Source organism: Hemitrygon akajei, chromosome 11 (genome assembly GCF_048418815.1).
Source record: "Hemitrygon akajei chromosome 11, sHemAka1.3, whole genome shotgun sequence".
Taxonomy (NCBI): Eukaryota; Metazoa; Chordata; class Chondrichthyes; order Myliobatiformes; family Dasyatidae; genus Hemitrygon; species Hemitrygon akajei.
The window spans coordinates 82,270,566-82,285,602 of record NC_133134.1 but is presented as its reverse complement, the minus strand read 5'-3'; the positions used below and the strand labels follow the sequence as shown (position 1 = coordinate 82,285,602).

Genomic DNA, 15,037 nt, shown 5'->3' with positions numbered 1-15,037 from the left:
TGAATGGACAAGAGAGTCATGTAGGGAACATCCAAGGATACACATTGTATTGAAAGGACAGGAAGGTAAGCTTAGTGGGTGGGGTGGCTCCATTGGTAAAAATTGAAATCAAATCCTTAGAAAGAGGTGACATAGGATCAAAAGATGCAGAATCCTTGTGGGTAGAGTTAAACTGCAAGGGTAAAATGATCCTGATAGCAATTATATACAAGCCTATGAACAGTAGCCAGTTTGTGGGTTGCAAATTACAGCAGGAGACAGAGAAAGCATGTCAAAAGGCCAATGTTACGATAGTCATGGGGATTTCAATATGCAGGTAGATTGGGAAAATCAGGTTTGTGCTGGATCCCAAGAGGGGGAATTTATAGAATACTGACATGATGGCTTTTAAGAGCAGCTCATAGATGAGCCCACTAGGGTATCAAATATTCTGGATTGGGTGTTGTGCAATGATCTGGAGTTAAGTAGAGAGCTTAAGGAACCCTGAAGTAACAGTGATCATAATATGATAGAATTCACCCTGTGACTTGAGAGGGGGAAGCTAAAGACAGATGTATCAGTATTTAGGCCAAAGTTGAGTGGAAGGGGACACTAGCGGGGAAATGATGGCAGCCAATAATAGTATAGAGGATACCAAAGGTTTCTCCAGAAACATAAAAAGTAAATGAGAGGTCAGTGTAGATATTGGACCGCTACAAAACTGTTGCTGGAGAGGTAGTAGCGGTGGACAAGGAAATGGCAGATGAACTGAAGAAGTATTTTGCATAAGTCTTCACTACGGAAGATGCTAGTAGTATGCCAGAAGTTCAAGAGTGTCAGGGGGAAGAAGTGAGTGTAGTTGCCATTACTAAGGAGAAGGTGCTTGTGAAACTGAAAGGTCTGAAGGGATACACTGGTGCTATAAAGTTTGTGAACCCTGTAGAATTTTTTCTATTTCTTCATAAACCTAAAATGAGATCAGATCTTCGCCCAAGTCCAAAAACTAGATAAAGAGAACCCAATTAAATAAATAACAAAAACATTATACTTGTTCATTTATTTATTGAGAAAAATGATTCAATATTACATGTATTTGTTGCAAAAAAAATTGTAAACCTCTAGGCTAATACCTTCTACAAAAGCTATTTGGAGTCAGGTGTTCCAGTCAATGAGATGAGACTGAAGATGTGGGTTGTAGAGTTGCCCTGCTCTTTAAAAACACACACACAGTCAGGTTACTGACAGAGCCTGCTCTTTTCAAGAAATATCTGTTTATGTGCACTGTTCTTTGATCAAAACAAATACTCCCCAATGCCATTAGGCTTTACAATTCTACCGCCAGGACTTAAGAACTTTTTAAAAGCTATTATTAATGGTTTTTGAGATAGTGATTTAGATGCATATCATATTTTTTACTGAGTTAAGTATTGTATGTAATTAGTTTTGCTACAACAAGTGTATGGGACATTGGAAAAAAAGTTGAATTTCCCCATGGGGATGAATAAAGTATCTATCTATCTATCTATCATTGGGTTTATTTAATGACAAACTGACATTGGGCATGATGATCACTTGTATTAAGTACACTTTTTTTAAAAATTCAAAAAAATATTTAAATCCTTAAACTATTATGATGCACTTTAGAACATAGTACTGTACAGCACAGTACAGGCCCTGTGATGCTATGCCAATCCTCCAAGATCGATCTAACCATTCCCTCCCATACAGAGCCTCCATTTTTTCTTTCATTCACGTGGCTGAGAGTCTCTTAAGTGTCCCTAATGTATCAGCCTGTACCTCCACCCTAGGCAGCACATTCCACTTGCCAGCTACTCTGTGTAAATACTTACCTCTGACATCCCCCCATACTTTCTTCCATCATCTTAAAATTGTGATCCCTCATATTTAAATTCAAAGTTCAAAGTAAATTTATTATCAAAGTTACTACATACTACCTTGAGATTCATTTTCTTGCATTTATTGGAATAAAAATAAAGATATAGTGATTCTGGTTAATTGCAGCACATCAGGACCAGTACACTATGGCTCAATTAAGCAGCTGTTCCAATTAGCCAGTGTTTCATGGAAATAGTTGAAAAGGTATAAAAACACAAAGTACTGAGTAACAAATTATGTAGTTGAATGAAACATAGAATAAATCAGTGCACTATCAATACTTCTACAGTATTATTAAACTTTGTATTAGTTACTAATAGTTAACAGAGATACAAAGACTGACAAAGATAAATAGCAAATTTTTTTTAAAGTGCTATGAATGTGCGTTGTAAAGAGTCCTTGAAAGTCAGTCTGTAGGCCAAAGAATCAGGAGTGGTGACTGAAGTTATCCACACTGGTTCAGGAGCCTGATGGTTGTAGGAATAATTGTTCCTGAATCTGATGGTAGGGGTCTAGACTTTCTATACTGCCTACCTGGTTGTAGTAGTGAGAAGAGGTCATGGCTTGGATGGTGGCTTGAAGATGGATGCTGTTTTCTTGTGGCAGTGTTCCATGTAAATGTACTCAATGGTGGGCATTGCGTACAATTTTCCATTCTTGGACATTGGTGTTTCCATACCAGGCCATGATGCAACCAGTTAGGATACTCTCCACTGTACTTCTATAGACGTTTGTCAAAGGTTTTGGTGACATGCTGAACCGACACAAACTTCTAAGAAATTCACATTGTTGCACTTTGGATTTATGAGTCCTTTATCATAACCACCATACCACCTGCCTCAGCAAGATACTTACTTTGATAGTGGTTGAACAACCCAGAAGCCCTTCTTTCCTGTAAGCTGCAATGCTGAAAGTGGGAATACAGGTGGAGCTAATTCAATATAGTTTACATTGGAAGTACAATTTCACAGCACTCTTGAATGGAAGGGAAACTTGAGTTCCAGTGGTTTCTATGAGTTCAGAGTTTTCAATTTAGAAGGGATGTCAGTTTGATGTATTTCTCATCTGCTGCACTCTATTTCTGTGGCCAACCACTGTGTTTCCGGTCCTCAGACTTGCCTGTTTCTTTGTGCTTCTTCACAAGAGCTTGGACAGCACATCTTGAAACACCTGTATGCTGCAAAAGTTTTGCTGGGGTAGACTTTGCTGGTGCAGAATGACCATCTTGTGTCTTGTTGCTATGCATGCTTTTGCCATGGTGTAAGAATTGATGATTTGAAGGTTAAACTGTCACATCTGCTACACCCTCAACTTTTAGTCTGGTTGTCCTTCACACAGTTTGATTCCTTCTACACCCATTTCTGTTTCAGTTAACCAGTTTAGTTAATTCAGCTCATTATGTCATTGATCAATAGCACCTGTTCGTTATCTTTGTTTAATCGTGCACTGAGCTGTATACCTACAAAGTAATCAAGTTTTTATTTGAAAAGTGATCTTTTACTTAATCTGTTACCTTCTTTAACAAAATACAAAAAATTCTCTAACATTTAATTTTTTGGACATTTGTTGGAAATCTAAACTTTGCTCTTTTCTACTGACACACTAATGCAGAAGACAAAAATAAACACCTTAAACAAAAATTGAATTTAAAAAATCAAAGGAGCATATACACAGTGCAATATATATTAAAAATTACAATAATATATACAGTAAGATATGAATGACTATTTTGTGTCTGTCTTCATGGTGGAGGACACGTTTAACATGCCAAAGAGAGATGTTATGGATGCATTGGGAGGTGAGGCCCTCAATACAATAGCTGTCATGAAAGAGGCATTGCTGAGCAAACTTATGGGCCTGAAGATAGATAAGTCCCCTGGTTCTGATAGAAAACATCGCAGGGTACTGAAAGAAATGGCAGAAGTTATAGTAGAGGATTTGTTGATGATTTACCAAAATTCTCTGGACTCTGAGCAGGTCTCGACGGATTGGAAGACCGAGAGGGTCACACTGCTGTTCAGAAACAGGATGTAGGCAAAAGGCAGGCAACTATAGGCAGTTAACATCTAGTAGGAAAGTGCTTGAAGCTATCATTAAAGAAGAAATAGCAAGCCATCTGGAAAGAAATGGATCCATCAGGCAGACTAGCACGGATTCAGCAAAGGCAGAACCAAAGGACAGTTCTTTAAGGATATAACGAGCGCAGTGTATAGAGGGGAACAGATGGACATTATTTACTTGGATTTCCAGAAAAAGTTCGATAAAGTGCCACATAAAAAACTTATCCATAAGATAACGATGCATAGAGTTGGGAATAATGTATTAGCATGAATAGAGAATTGGTTAACCAATAGGAAGCAGGGAGTTTAAATACAAGTGTGTTTCTCTGGTTGGCAATCAATGGCGAGCAGTGTGCTGCAAGGGTCAGTGCTGGGTGTGCAACTGTTCATGATATATACTAGCAATCTGAAAGAGGGGACTGAGTGTAGTGTATCTAAGTTTGCTGATGATACTAAACTGAGTGGAAAAGCAAATTGTGCAGAAGTTACGGAGAGTCTGCAGAGAGATATAGATGGGTTATGTGAGTGGGCAAAGGTCTGGCAGATGGAGTACAATGTTGGTAAATGTGAGGTAATCTAAGTTGGAAGGAAAAATGAAAGAGCAGATTATTATTTAAATGGTAAAAAATTGTGGCATACTCTGTGCAGACTTGGGAGTGCTTGGGCATGAATCACAAAAGGTTGGTTTGCAGATGCAGCAGGTTATCAAGAAGGCAAATGGAATGTTGGCCTTCATTGCTGGAGGGATTGAATTTAAGAGCAGAGAGGTTATGCTGTAACTGTACAGGGTACTGGTGAGGCCACACCTGGAGTGCTGCATGCCGTTCTGGTCTCCTTACTTGAGGAAGCATATACTTTGGCTTTGGAGGCAGTGCAGAGGAGGTTCACCAGGTTGATTCCAGAGATGAGGGGGCTAGACTATGAGGAGAGATTGAGTCACCTGGGTCTGTATTTGCTGGAATTCAGGATGAGAGGAGAGCTTATAGAAACATATAAAATTATGAAAGGTAGAGGTAAGATAGAGGCAGGAAAGTTGTTTTCACTGGTAGGTGAGACTAGAACTAGGAGACAAAGCATCAAGATTCAGGGGAGTAGATTTAGGATGGAGATGAGGAGGAACTACTTTTCCCAGAGAGTGGTGAATCTGTGGAATTCTCTGCCCAGTGAAGCAGTGGAGGCTACATCAATAAATATATTTAAGATGAGGTTGGATAGCTTTTTGCATATTAGGGGAATTAAGGGTTATGGGGGAAAATCATGTAGGTGGAGATGAGTCCATGGTCAGATCTACCATGATCTTATTAAATGGCAGAGCAAGCTCGACGGGCCAGGTGGCCTACTCCTGCTCCGATTTCTTATGTTCTTGTAATATCACTGTAATTTATTGTCTTTTATTATGTATTGCACTGTACTACTGCTGAAAAACGAGAATTTCACAATGTCTGCCAGTGATATTAAACCTGATTCTGATTCTGAGTTGTTCCTCATTTCACTCCTTAATAACTTAGCTCCAATAATATTGTAATCCCTTGCCACAGAAATCACCATTCATCCCACTCTCCTTTCTCCTCCCAATCAGAGGAAATTATTTCTTGTGTCCATCTAGTCAAATTTTATCAATAGTTTAAGCTCCATAAACTCAGTGGTCACTTTATTAGGTTCACCAGCTCATTAATGAAAATATCTAATCAGCCAATCATGTGGCAACAACTCAGTGCATAAAAGCACGCAGACATGGTCTGTTGTTGTTCAGACCAAACTTCAGAATGAGGAAAAAAATGTGATCTAAGTGACTTGACTGTAGAAATTATTGTTGGTTTGAGTACCTCAGAATTTACTGATTTCTTAGGATTTGTGCACACAACGTTCTCGAGAGTTTACAGAAACTGGTGCAAAAATCAAAAATAATCCAATGAATGGCAGTTGCATTGGCAGAAACGTTTTGTTAATGAGAGAGGTCTGAGAAGAATGGTCACACTGGTTCAAGCTGTCGGGAAGGTGACAATAACTCAAGTAGAACAGTAACGGGCAGAAGAGTGTTTCTGAAGGCACAACACACTGAAGTTTGCAGTGGATCGTGCTGCATCTTACAGCAGCAGAAGACCATGAAGGTGCACTCTGTGTGCTTTATTAGGTACCTAATAAAGTGGCCACTGAGTGTATGTGACTGACAACAAAGACTATGTAAGGAAAAAACAAGCAGGATTAGGATATTCTAGAAGCTGGTTCCCCAGCCCAAGTGCAATAGGTTCAGTTAGGGTTGGATGTACAGTATCTTTTCAGGTCAGTGTGTCTCTGTGTTTTATTCTGGTGGTGAATGACATGTTTTGTATTACTGCATGTTCAATATCAATAGTTAATGTTTCAATCTCAAATATGTTAGAGAGTTTTATACTACAGAAAGGATTAGGTTGGTTGAAAACTATAGTTAGGTATTTTTGTCTCATGTGTGTTTTCAATTTTATATCTAAATCATGTCCTCTAGGCTACTCAATAAGATAACAATTGATCTAATCTTGGCCTCAACTCAGATTTTCATTTCCTATACTAGTCATGCCAGGCCTTAAACAGGGTTAAGTTATGGGGAAAGTTTGCAAAAACTTTATACAGTATTCCTTCTACTGCCACGATGAGGTCAATCTCAGGTTGGAGGGACACTACCTCATATTCTGCCTAGGTAGCCTCTAACCTGATGGCATCAAATTCTCCAATTTCCAGTAATTTCTCCACCCTCCCCCCTTCTTTCTCTATTTTTCTATTCCCCATTCTGGTTCATCGCTCACCGTTTCTCTTCTCTTCACCTGCCCATCTCCTCCTTCTGGTTCCCTTCCTCCTTCCCTTTCTTCATTTGTCCATTTCTCTCCTATCAGATTCCTCCTCCTTCAGCCCTTTACCTCTCCCACATATCACCGCCCAGCTTTTTACTTTATCCCCTCCCCCTTTAACACACCTTTCCCCTCACCTGGTTTTACCTATTGCTTGCCAGCTTGTGCTTCTTCCCCTCCCCCCATCACCCACTTAATGTGGCTTCAGCCCCCTTCTTTTCCAGTCCTGATGAAGAGTCTCAGCCTGAAACATCGCTGTTGATTCCTTCACAGAGATGTTGCCTGACTTGCTGAGTTCCTCCAGCATTTTGTGTGTTGCTCAAAATTTCCAGTACAGTATCTGCACAATCTCTTGTGTATATGGAATTCCCTGTTGTTTTGGGGATTTTCCACATTACTGCTTGAAACTACAAAAAGCCTTTCACAGAACAATGTCCATGTCTTTTCTATTCTCCATTCTAGACATCCTCTCACTCCTTCTCTTCACCTCCCCATCACCCCACATCTGTTTTAATTTCCTCTCTCTCCCTTTCCTACATGGCTACTCTCCTCTCATATCAGATTATCAACATTGGGAAAACGTTTGTAGATTACAATTTAGGTACTCTGTCTCCCCCTGCTGTATAGCGGCTCACCAGAGAAGCAGGTGATTAGCAACGCTTTTTGCATTGTGAAAGACAGTTATTTTGACTCTGAACTGCACAAACAGTTGTTAACACCCATGATAAAAATTAGCATGAAAAAGTTAATTTATATTTTCTACAGTTTTTGGTTGGTCTGGAGTTTTTTGTTGTTGTGGGGCTTGGGGTTGATACTAACTTTACATGACTTCAACTTGGGTGCTTTCTCAATTATCTTATTTTGTATTATATTACTAGTGTATGTTCAACTTGCACTGTATTAATTTCCTAGTTTGTTTTTGGGGTTTTTTTGTTTGTAGTGTTGTAGAAAATGCATTAAAAAATCAATTTAAAAAAAGTTAATTTAAAGAGTGTACAAAGTTATGAAGGCAGAAAGATTTTTGAGACCCAAGGGTCTGCAGATGTTGGGAACTGCTGGAGAATCTCAGAGGGTCAAGCAACCTCGGTGGAGACCACACTTCAGAAAGATTACACATAGAATTCCAAAAAGCACAGGTTGCCAATCATGGGTTGATTATTTTTTTAAAATTTAAAAATGTTTTTTCTAATTGTCTTATTTTCTGCTTTGGTTGGTTGTAATTCTTTTTCTATTCACTTGGAATACTGCGTGCAGTTTTGGGCTCCTTATTTAAGAAAGGATGTGCTGACATTGGAGAGGGTTCAGAGAAGATTCACTAGAATGATTCCAGGAATGAGAGGGTTAACATATGAGGAAGGTTTGACGGCTCTTGGACTGTACTCCTTGGAGTTTAGAAGAATGAGGGGGGCCCTCATAGAAACATTTCAAATGTTGAAAGGCATGGACAGAGTGGATGTGGCAAAGTTGTTTCCCATGGTGGGGGAGTCCAGTACGAGAGGACATGACTTGAGGATTGCAAGGCGCCCATTCAGAACGGAGATGCGAAAAAAAATTTTTAGCCAGAGGGTGGTGAATCTGTGGAATTTGTTGCCATGGGCGGCAGTGGAGGCCGGGTCATTGGATGTATTTAAAACAGATTGATAGGTATCTGAGTAGTCAGGGTATCAAAGGTTATGGTGAGAAGGCGGGGGAATGGGACTAAAGGGGAGATATTGGATCAGCTCATGATGAAATGGCGGAGCAGACTTGATGGGCCGAATGTGACTTCTGCTCCTTTGTCTTATGGCCTATTTATGTATAGTTGTAAAATTCTATTGTACTTCATTTTTCTGTAAATGCCTGTAAGAAAATGAATCTGAACGTAGTATATGGTAACATATATGGTACATTGATAATAAATTTTCTTTAACTTTGAACTCCAAAGCCCTAGGTTTGCAAGTCCATGGGGGAAGTCTGAAGCCCAATGTCTGCAAGTCCAATGAAGGCTGGAGGCCCAGAGGTGGCCTGACCTAGGGTTGGTGGACTGTCTGTGCATGGGTGAGTAGAGGGGAGGGAGGAAAAGGCTTATTTTGCTGTCGTTTGGTTGTTCTCCATGCTTCTGACACCAACATAGCATGCCCACAACTCACTAACCCTCTGAAAGTAGTCTCTGTACATCCTCCATGTGGAATGTGTGGATTTTCTTTGGGTTCTCCAGTTTCCTCCCACAGTCCAAAGACATATTGGGTAAATAAATTGGTCATTGTATATTGATATGTGATTAGACTAGGGTTAAATCAGGTTGTGTCCAATGGCCACACATGACAGATGCTAGTTAGAAACTGTTTGGCAACAGTCTCCTGTCCCATTTAAGCAGCACTGTGTCTTTAAGAGCTGTCCCAAATAAGTGGCTGTCCGATAAATTGATGGCCCAATTAACTGAAATCCACTGTAATAGAATTTATGAAAAACTATACAAAGGTTGACAAAGATAAATAGCAAATTAAAAAAATAATGCTAAGAATGTGAGTTGTAAAGAGTTCTTGCAAGTCAGTCTTTGGGCCATAGAATCATTTCAGAGCAGTGGTGAATGAAGTTATCCACACTGGTTCAGGAGCCTGACAGCTCCAGGATTGTGATAAGGGTCTAAGCTTTCTGTACCCCCTACCTGATTGTAATAGCAGAAAGAGATCATGGCCTAGATGGTGGGGATCTTTATAGATGGATGGCAATGCTCCATGTGAATATACTCAGTGGTGGGGAGAGCTTTGCCTGTGATGGACAGAGCCATCATTTCTGTTCCTCGGCATTGGTGTTTCCAATCCAGGCCATGATGCAACAGTTAGGACATTTTCCACTGTACATCTATAGATGTTTATCAAAGTTTTTGGTGGTATGCTGAATCTACACAAACTTCTAAGAAATCCACATTTTCTGCTTCTCAGATTTTCTAAGCCTTTATCATAACCACCACACTATCCTCCTCCACAATATGCTTTGACTGGTTATGGCGATCAGATAAAGGCAGGTCCATGATTAGGTAAGTGTTAAATCAGGGTTGTCAGGCGTTGCTGACCTGAAGGGCCTATTCTGTGTTGTACAGTATCTCTAAATAAAATAAACATTTATCTGTTTATTTCAGTTCAATTTTTCTTATCATTGGAATGACAGGGGGAGTCTAGGACCAGACGGCACAGCCTCAGAATAGGACATCTCTTTAGAACAGAGATGAGGTTTTTTTTAGCCAGAGGGTGGCAAATCTGTCAAATTAATTTCCACCGATGGCTGGGAAGGCCAAGTCATTGAATATATTTAAAGAGGAGGTTGATAGGTTCTTGATTAGTCAGGGCATCAAAGGTTACTGGGAGGCAGGGGAATGGGATGGAATAGCAGAACCGATTCAATGGACCGAATAGCCTAATTCTGCTCCTATGTCGTATGGATCTTGTGGAAATGGTTAGTTATTGTCACATTTATCGAGTGACAGTGAAAACTTGTCCTACATTCTGTTCATATAGAGTCGTAGGCAGCCATCGATCCCAGGGGATCATATTCGTAGATCAAAATGTTACATAGGTGCATTGAGCTAGTACAAGCTAAAGCAATGACAGAGTGCAGAACTGCAACAGTTACACAGAGAGAATGTGGTGCAAGATCATAATGAGGTAGATTGTAAGGTCAGGAGTCCACGTTATCATTCTAGGGAATAATTTGATAGTCTTAAAACTTAAAACAAAGTTGTCCTTGACCCTTGTGGTACATCCTTTCAGGGTTTTGGGTGGGAGAGGAAGAGATGGGTGGGTGGGGTCTTTGATCATGCTGCAGGCTTTCTCAAGGCAGTGAGCAGTACAGTCAGACTCCATGGAGGGGAAGCTGGTTTCTGTGATAAGCTGAACTGCGTTCACACTTTCTTCAGCTTTTTGCAGACACGGACAGTGCAGTTGCTGTCCGACGCCTTCAATGCACAGCAAGCCAAGCTTGTGTAAACAGACTTTATGCTTGAGCTCTTTTAGCACCAGTGCGTAGAACAGTACAGCACAGGAACAGGTATGGAGCAGTGCAGTGAAACTGCATTGCCACAGCCAAAGTGTCCTTGCCAAGCTGTGATGCATGGGTTGGATGCATTAAACTCCAGAGTAGATCTGACCAAGGACTGAGAAGAATCAGAGGCTGAGGGAGACTTGATATAACTGTCTAAAATGATAGTCGTAGACAGTCAGTCTTTTTCCCAGGATGGAAATGTCAAATACTAGAGGGGATGTGTTTAAGGTAAGCTGGGGAAAGTTTAAAGAAGATTTGAAGAGGGTGTTGGGTGTCTGGAACATGCTGCCGGGGAAAGAGATCAAAGCAGATATAATATTTAGGCTAACATATATATTTAGGGAATGGAGAGAGAGAGCGATCACATATAGGTAGATGGGATTAGTTAGTCTAGTGGATATTGTAGGCTGAATGGCCTGTTACAATGCTATTGTTGCCACCACGCTTTGAATAAAAACAGGTTAAATTTGTAAGAATGAATAAAGAGCCAGAGATTCAGTTGGTAGGTTCTGAAGCCGTTTAATAAATATCCTTCAATTTTGATGACCCCTTAGCTTGAAGTCCAAGGCACTTTGCACAGTGAACAGGTTTAAACCATTGATTAGATGGTGTCAGATTCCAGGTACAGTGACACTGCACATATAACCAAAACAAAGCCACGAACCAAATGATAATGGAAATTGATTGACTGAGAAACAAGCAACAGATTAGATGTTTGCAAATGTTATAACATAATTCTGCTTATGTCTATATGTGCACTGCTTGGTTAGCAGTGGGACAGGCCAGGTTAGAGGGAGTGGGAAACAAGTTAATTTTCAGCCGAGACAAATTCGTACATCCACCTTCCCACGCTTTTGTATGCCCAACTGTCTCAAACAGGTTGCCATTTGTTGTGTACATTAGTTGACACAAAATTCTCAAATATAACCATTTGTAGTGAAGTATAACTGATCACATTGTTCCAGATGGTGTACTTTAGTGATTTTGTCATCCAAGATTGGGAACTATTTGCATTGTACAAAAGTTTATCCCCCCATAACTGTATATTTATATTATACAGTAGTTGACCTGCAATTGTCCCAGACTGGTAGCCATTTACAGTGTACATTGTGTGACTCACAACAACATCCCAGACTGGTAGCCATTGCAGTGTACATCACATGACTCCCTTTGTGCTGAATCAGTAGTCATTTGAAATGTACATTTCTTCACTGCCTCCCAGTGTACAAATTTGTAACCCATTGTGATGCTGCAACAAGTAGATCAGAAAGATTGCAGGAGAAATCTGAATCTTGATTTTGTCCTGACTGCCATCTCTTTATAGATAACAGTCAGAAAACAGGAAGCAACTTATACAGACACACATCGAATAATCCACAGAAAGCAGTTCAAATCAAATCATCTCCAGATGACCAAAGATTTGTACTTCCAATTTGATTTTAATCAATCTTACTTGAAGGGATGAATCAAATCCCGACCCTTGGCTGAACCACTTTTTAAAATACTTTTAAGTTTGCCATACAGATAAAAAAATAAAAAAATCTCTAAGAGTCTGACCAAGGATAGGGTATTTGGATATTGCAAACAGTTATCCAGGCAGTTAATATTAGGGTAATTCTAGCTTGTAAGCCGTGCAATTCTAAACAAGTTATCATTATATAGTCCTCTATTGACCATTACCTGATTTCCTCCATGCCATAACTTGTGGTTTCTCACTCTGTTAGCTTCAACATCTCTATCCACATTCACCTTCCCTGTATCAATGATCCCCTTTGCCCACTTGTGAAATTAGACAAGGACAGTGGTATGGATAGGCTGAATCGGCTTTGCCATCTATTATCCCACAGAGCTGACATTATTTTCTGTTGCCGCTATTGGAGCAAAATCCTAAGAGGCAGCTTTTAAACTTTCCTCACTGGATGCTGAGGAGGGATAATCTCTGAACCACCCAGCTTCAGGTTCCCCATCGAGCCGGCGGGATCCAACTCACTTAAAAAGAACCCACTTTGACACCCATTGCCATAGGCAAATTTTCCTTCTTGTCAAACCTGGATAGGTTTAACATATGGTGTGAACCCATCGCCGATGGTACAGGTACTGCTAAATGTCTTCAGTCCCCTTCGGCTTCCTGATGTTCTTCCACGACTTTAATCCCTCATCTCACCTGTTTTCATTTTGATTAATAAAAAAACGTGGCATTGCGAAGGGAAGATGTAGATTTTTTCCCCAGTCCACAGCATTTGAATTGTGCACTTCTTGGCTTTTATAAAGAAAGGAGTGCTGCACTCCCCTGTTCCCGCCACCCCCCCCCCCCCCCCCCACCACCACCACCACCATAATCACCCCAACCTCTTTGTGTCCCGGTATTGGCCTCCCTTTCACTATCAACTCATGACCTCTCCACCACCCACCTAAATCAAATCCCATTGCCAAAATGTGCTCCTGGACACATTAATGTTCCGCCACCGTAATAATATCCATTTGAAACAAATAAGAAGCTAAGCGTTTCCCTCATATTTCATTCAGCGATTTTCTCCTTGGGGACCCTTTTGATTCAGGGAGGAATGATGGGCACTTCCTCATGTTGTCCGGAGCAGGCCTTGTCTCCCCTCTCCCCAGGACTCCGGGCAAACACCATCCTCAGGCAGTAGATGATGTCCTCAAGACCACATGTCCCTTGATCCCCTCCAGAACAGGAAATCCATCCTGGCGTCAGGCAAGACTGAACCTAGGGTCTCGTCTCTCTCTCTCACCTAGTCTAGACAAGAGGGAGACAACCCCCACCCCCACCCCCCATCATCACCACCACCAGTACTATCCCCTGCCTCAGGTACCTGCCAGTCCCATTGTGCTTGAGCTATTTATTAATTTTTGGTTACTATATTTCTTCCATTAAAAAATAATACCATTTGGGGCACAGGGCAGAACAGACCCCATGTCCCTTGTAAATTCTTGCCAAAATCAGCTCCAGATCCTCTGGTCCCTTCTTTGGCTGCTTCTGTCTGTTATTCTTCCCCCCCCCCTCCCCCACCACCACCACCACCACCCAATCAGCCAGTTCTGGAGCCCCTTCTCTTGCATTGAGGGTGTTGGGTTGGGGAATGTGAGAATGAGAAGGGTTTGGGGGGGGGGTGCCCTGGAGCAAGAATGCAGTCTGCGGTGAAGCCAAGCCCCACTGGCACCTGTCAGCCTCCGTAGTGGGCAGGTTAGGAGGGAGAGGCATGGGGAGGAAGCATAGTTGGTGGGAGTGAGGGAGGTGTCTAGCCATATCGGTCCAGCTCCAACTACCTCCCCGTTCCCCGGCTCCCTAGCAGCTGCTGGAGCCAGTGGGGAAGGAGGCCGAGCTGAGGCCCAGCTGGCTGTCGGAGCGCTGGGAGTCAGCGGGGTCACCCCCCACCTCGGCGATGGCGCCCAAGAGCTGCTGATGCTGCTGCTGCCGCAGGGACTCGGCGATCAGGCCGGGCAGGGCATGCAAGCTGCTGGTCAGTCCCTCGAGCTTGGCCTCCAGGCTCAGGATCTGCTTCTCCAGGTCCTCACCGCGGTCGTTCAGCTCCGTGATCAGGTCATACATGATGGTCTGCATCTGGCCCGTAGAAGCAGAGGCAGTTAGTGTCGGTGGTAGTGTAAAGGCCAAAGCAGAACTGCCCCCATTCATGCCAACCACGGAATGCCCATCCATAGGCTAATCTTGGAATGGTCACCTGCACTAACCCCAACACATACTCACCTACACTGTCCATCACACTGACTGCAACATGTACCCACCTACAATGACACCAAAACATACCCATTTGCACTGAACTCTCTGACTGTCGTGATTTCAAGAGCCCCCAAAGTAATGTTGCAGCTCTATAAAACCCTGCTTAGACCATACCTGGAGTACTGTGTTGAGTTCTGAGTTCAAGAGCCATGAGGTAATCTGCAGCCCTGGTTAGAGCACACTTGGAATATGTATTCAGTTCTGGTCGCCTCATTATAGGAAGGATGTGGTAGCTTTAAAGAGGGTGCAGAGGAGATTTACCAGGATGCTGCCTGGAATAGATGTCTTATGAAAATCAGTTGAATGAACCAGGGAGTTTCTCTTTGAAGCGAAGGAGGATGAGAAGTGACTATAGAGGTGTACAAGATGATGAGTGGATAGCCAGAGGCTTTTACCCAGGTCAGAAATGGCCAATGCAAAGGAGTATAATTTTAATGTGATTGGAGGAAAGTGTAGAGGGATGTTAGAGGTAAGTTCTTTACAAAGAGAGTGCTGAG

At 41.8% G+C, this 15,037-nt stretch overlaps 1 protein-coding gene and 1 long non-coding RNA gene across 5 annotated transcripts in view; one reads left to right on the top strand and one right to left on the bottom strand.

Annotated features, from left to right (window-relative positions):
- LOC140735771 (uncharacterized) overlaps window positions 1-15,037 on the top strand; it is a 45,848-nt gene that overhangs the window by 9,980 nt on the left and 20,831 nt on the right. For both annotated transcript variants that reach the window (XR_012100807.1, XR_012100806.1), the window contains one exon: window positions 8,685-8,797. This is a non-coding gene — a long non-coding RNA (uncharacterized lncRNA). The remainder of the gene's footprint in view (window positions 1-8,684; window positions 8,798-15,037) is intronic.
- Window positions 13,118-15,037, bottom strand: part of LOC140735770 (small conductance calcium-activated potassium channel protein 3-like) — a 135,347-nt gene continuing 133,427 nt past the window's right edge. For 2 of the 3 annotated variants that reach the window (XM_073061240.1, XM_073061238.1), the window contains exon 8: window positions 13,118-14,363. In XM_073061240.1, the coding sequence (XP_072917341.1) occupies window positions 14,088-14,363 (276 nt within the window). In that variant the 3' untranslated portion in view covers window positions 13,118-14,087. The remainder of the gene's footprint in view (window positions 14,364-15,037) is intronic. The other variant, XM_073061239.1, reaches the window with a different exon arrangement.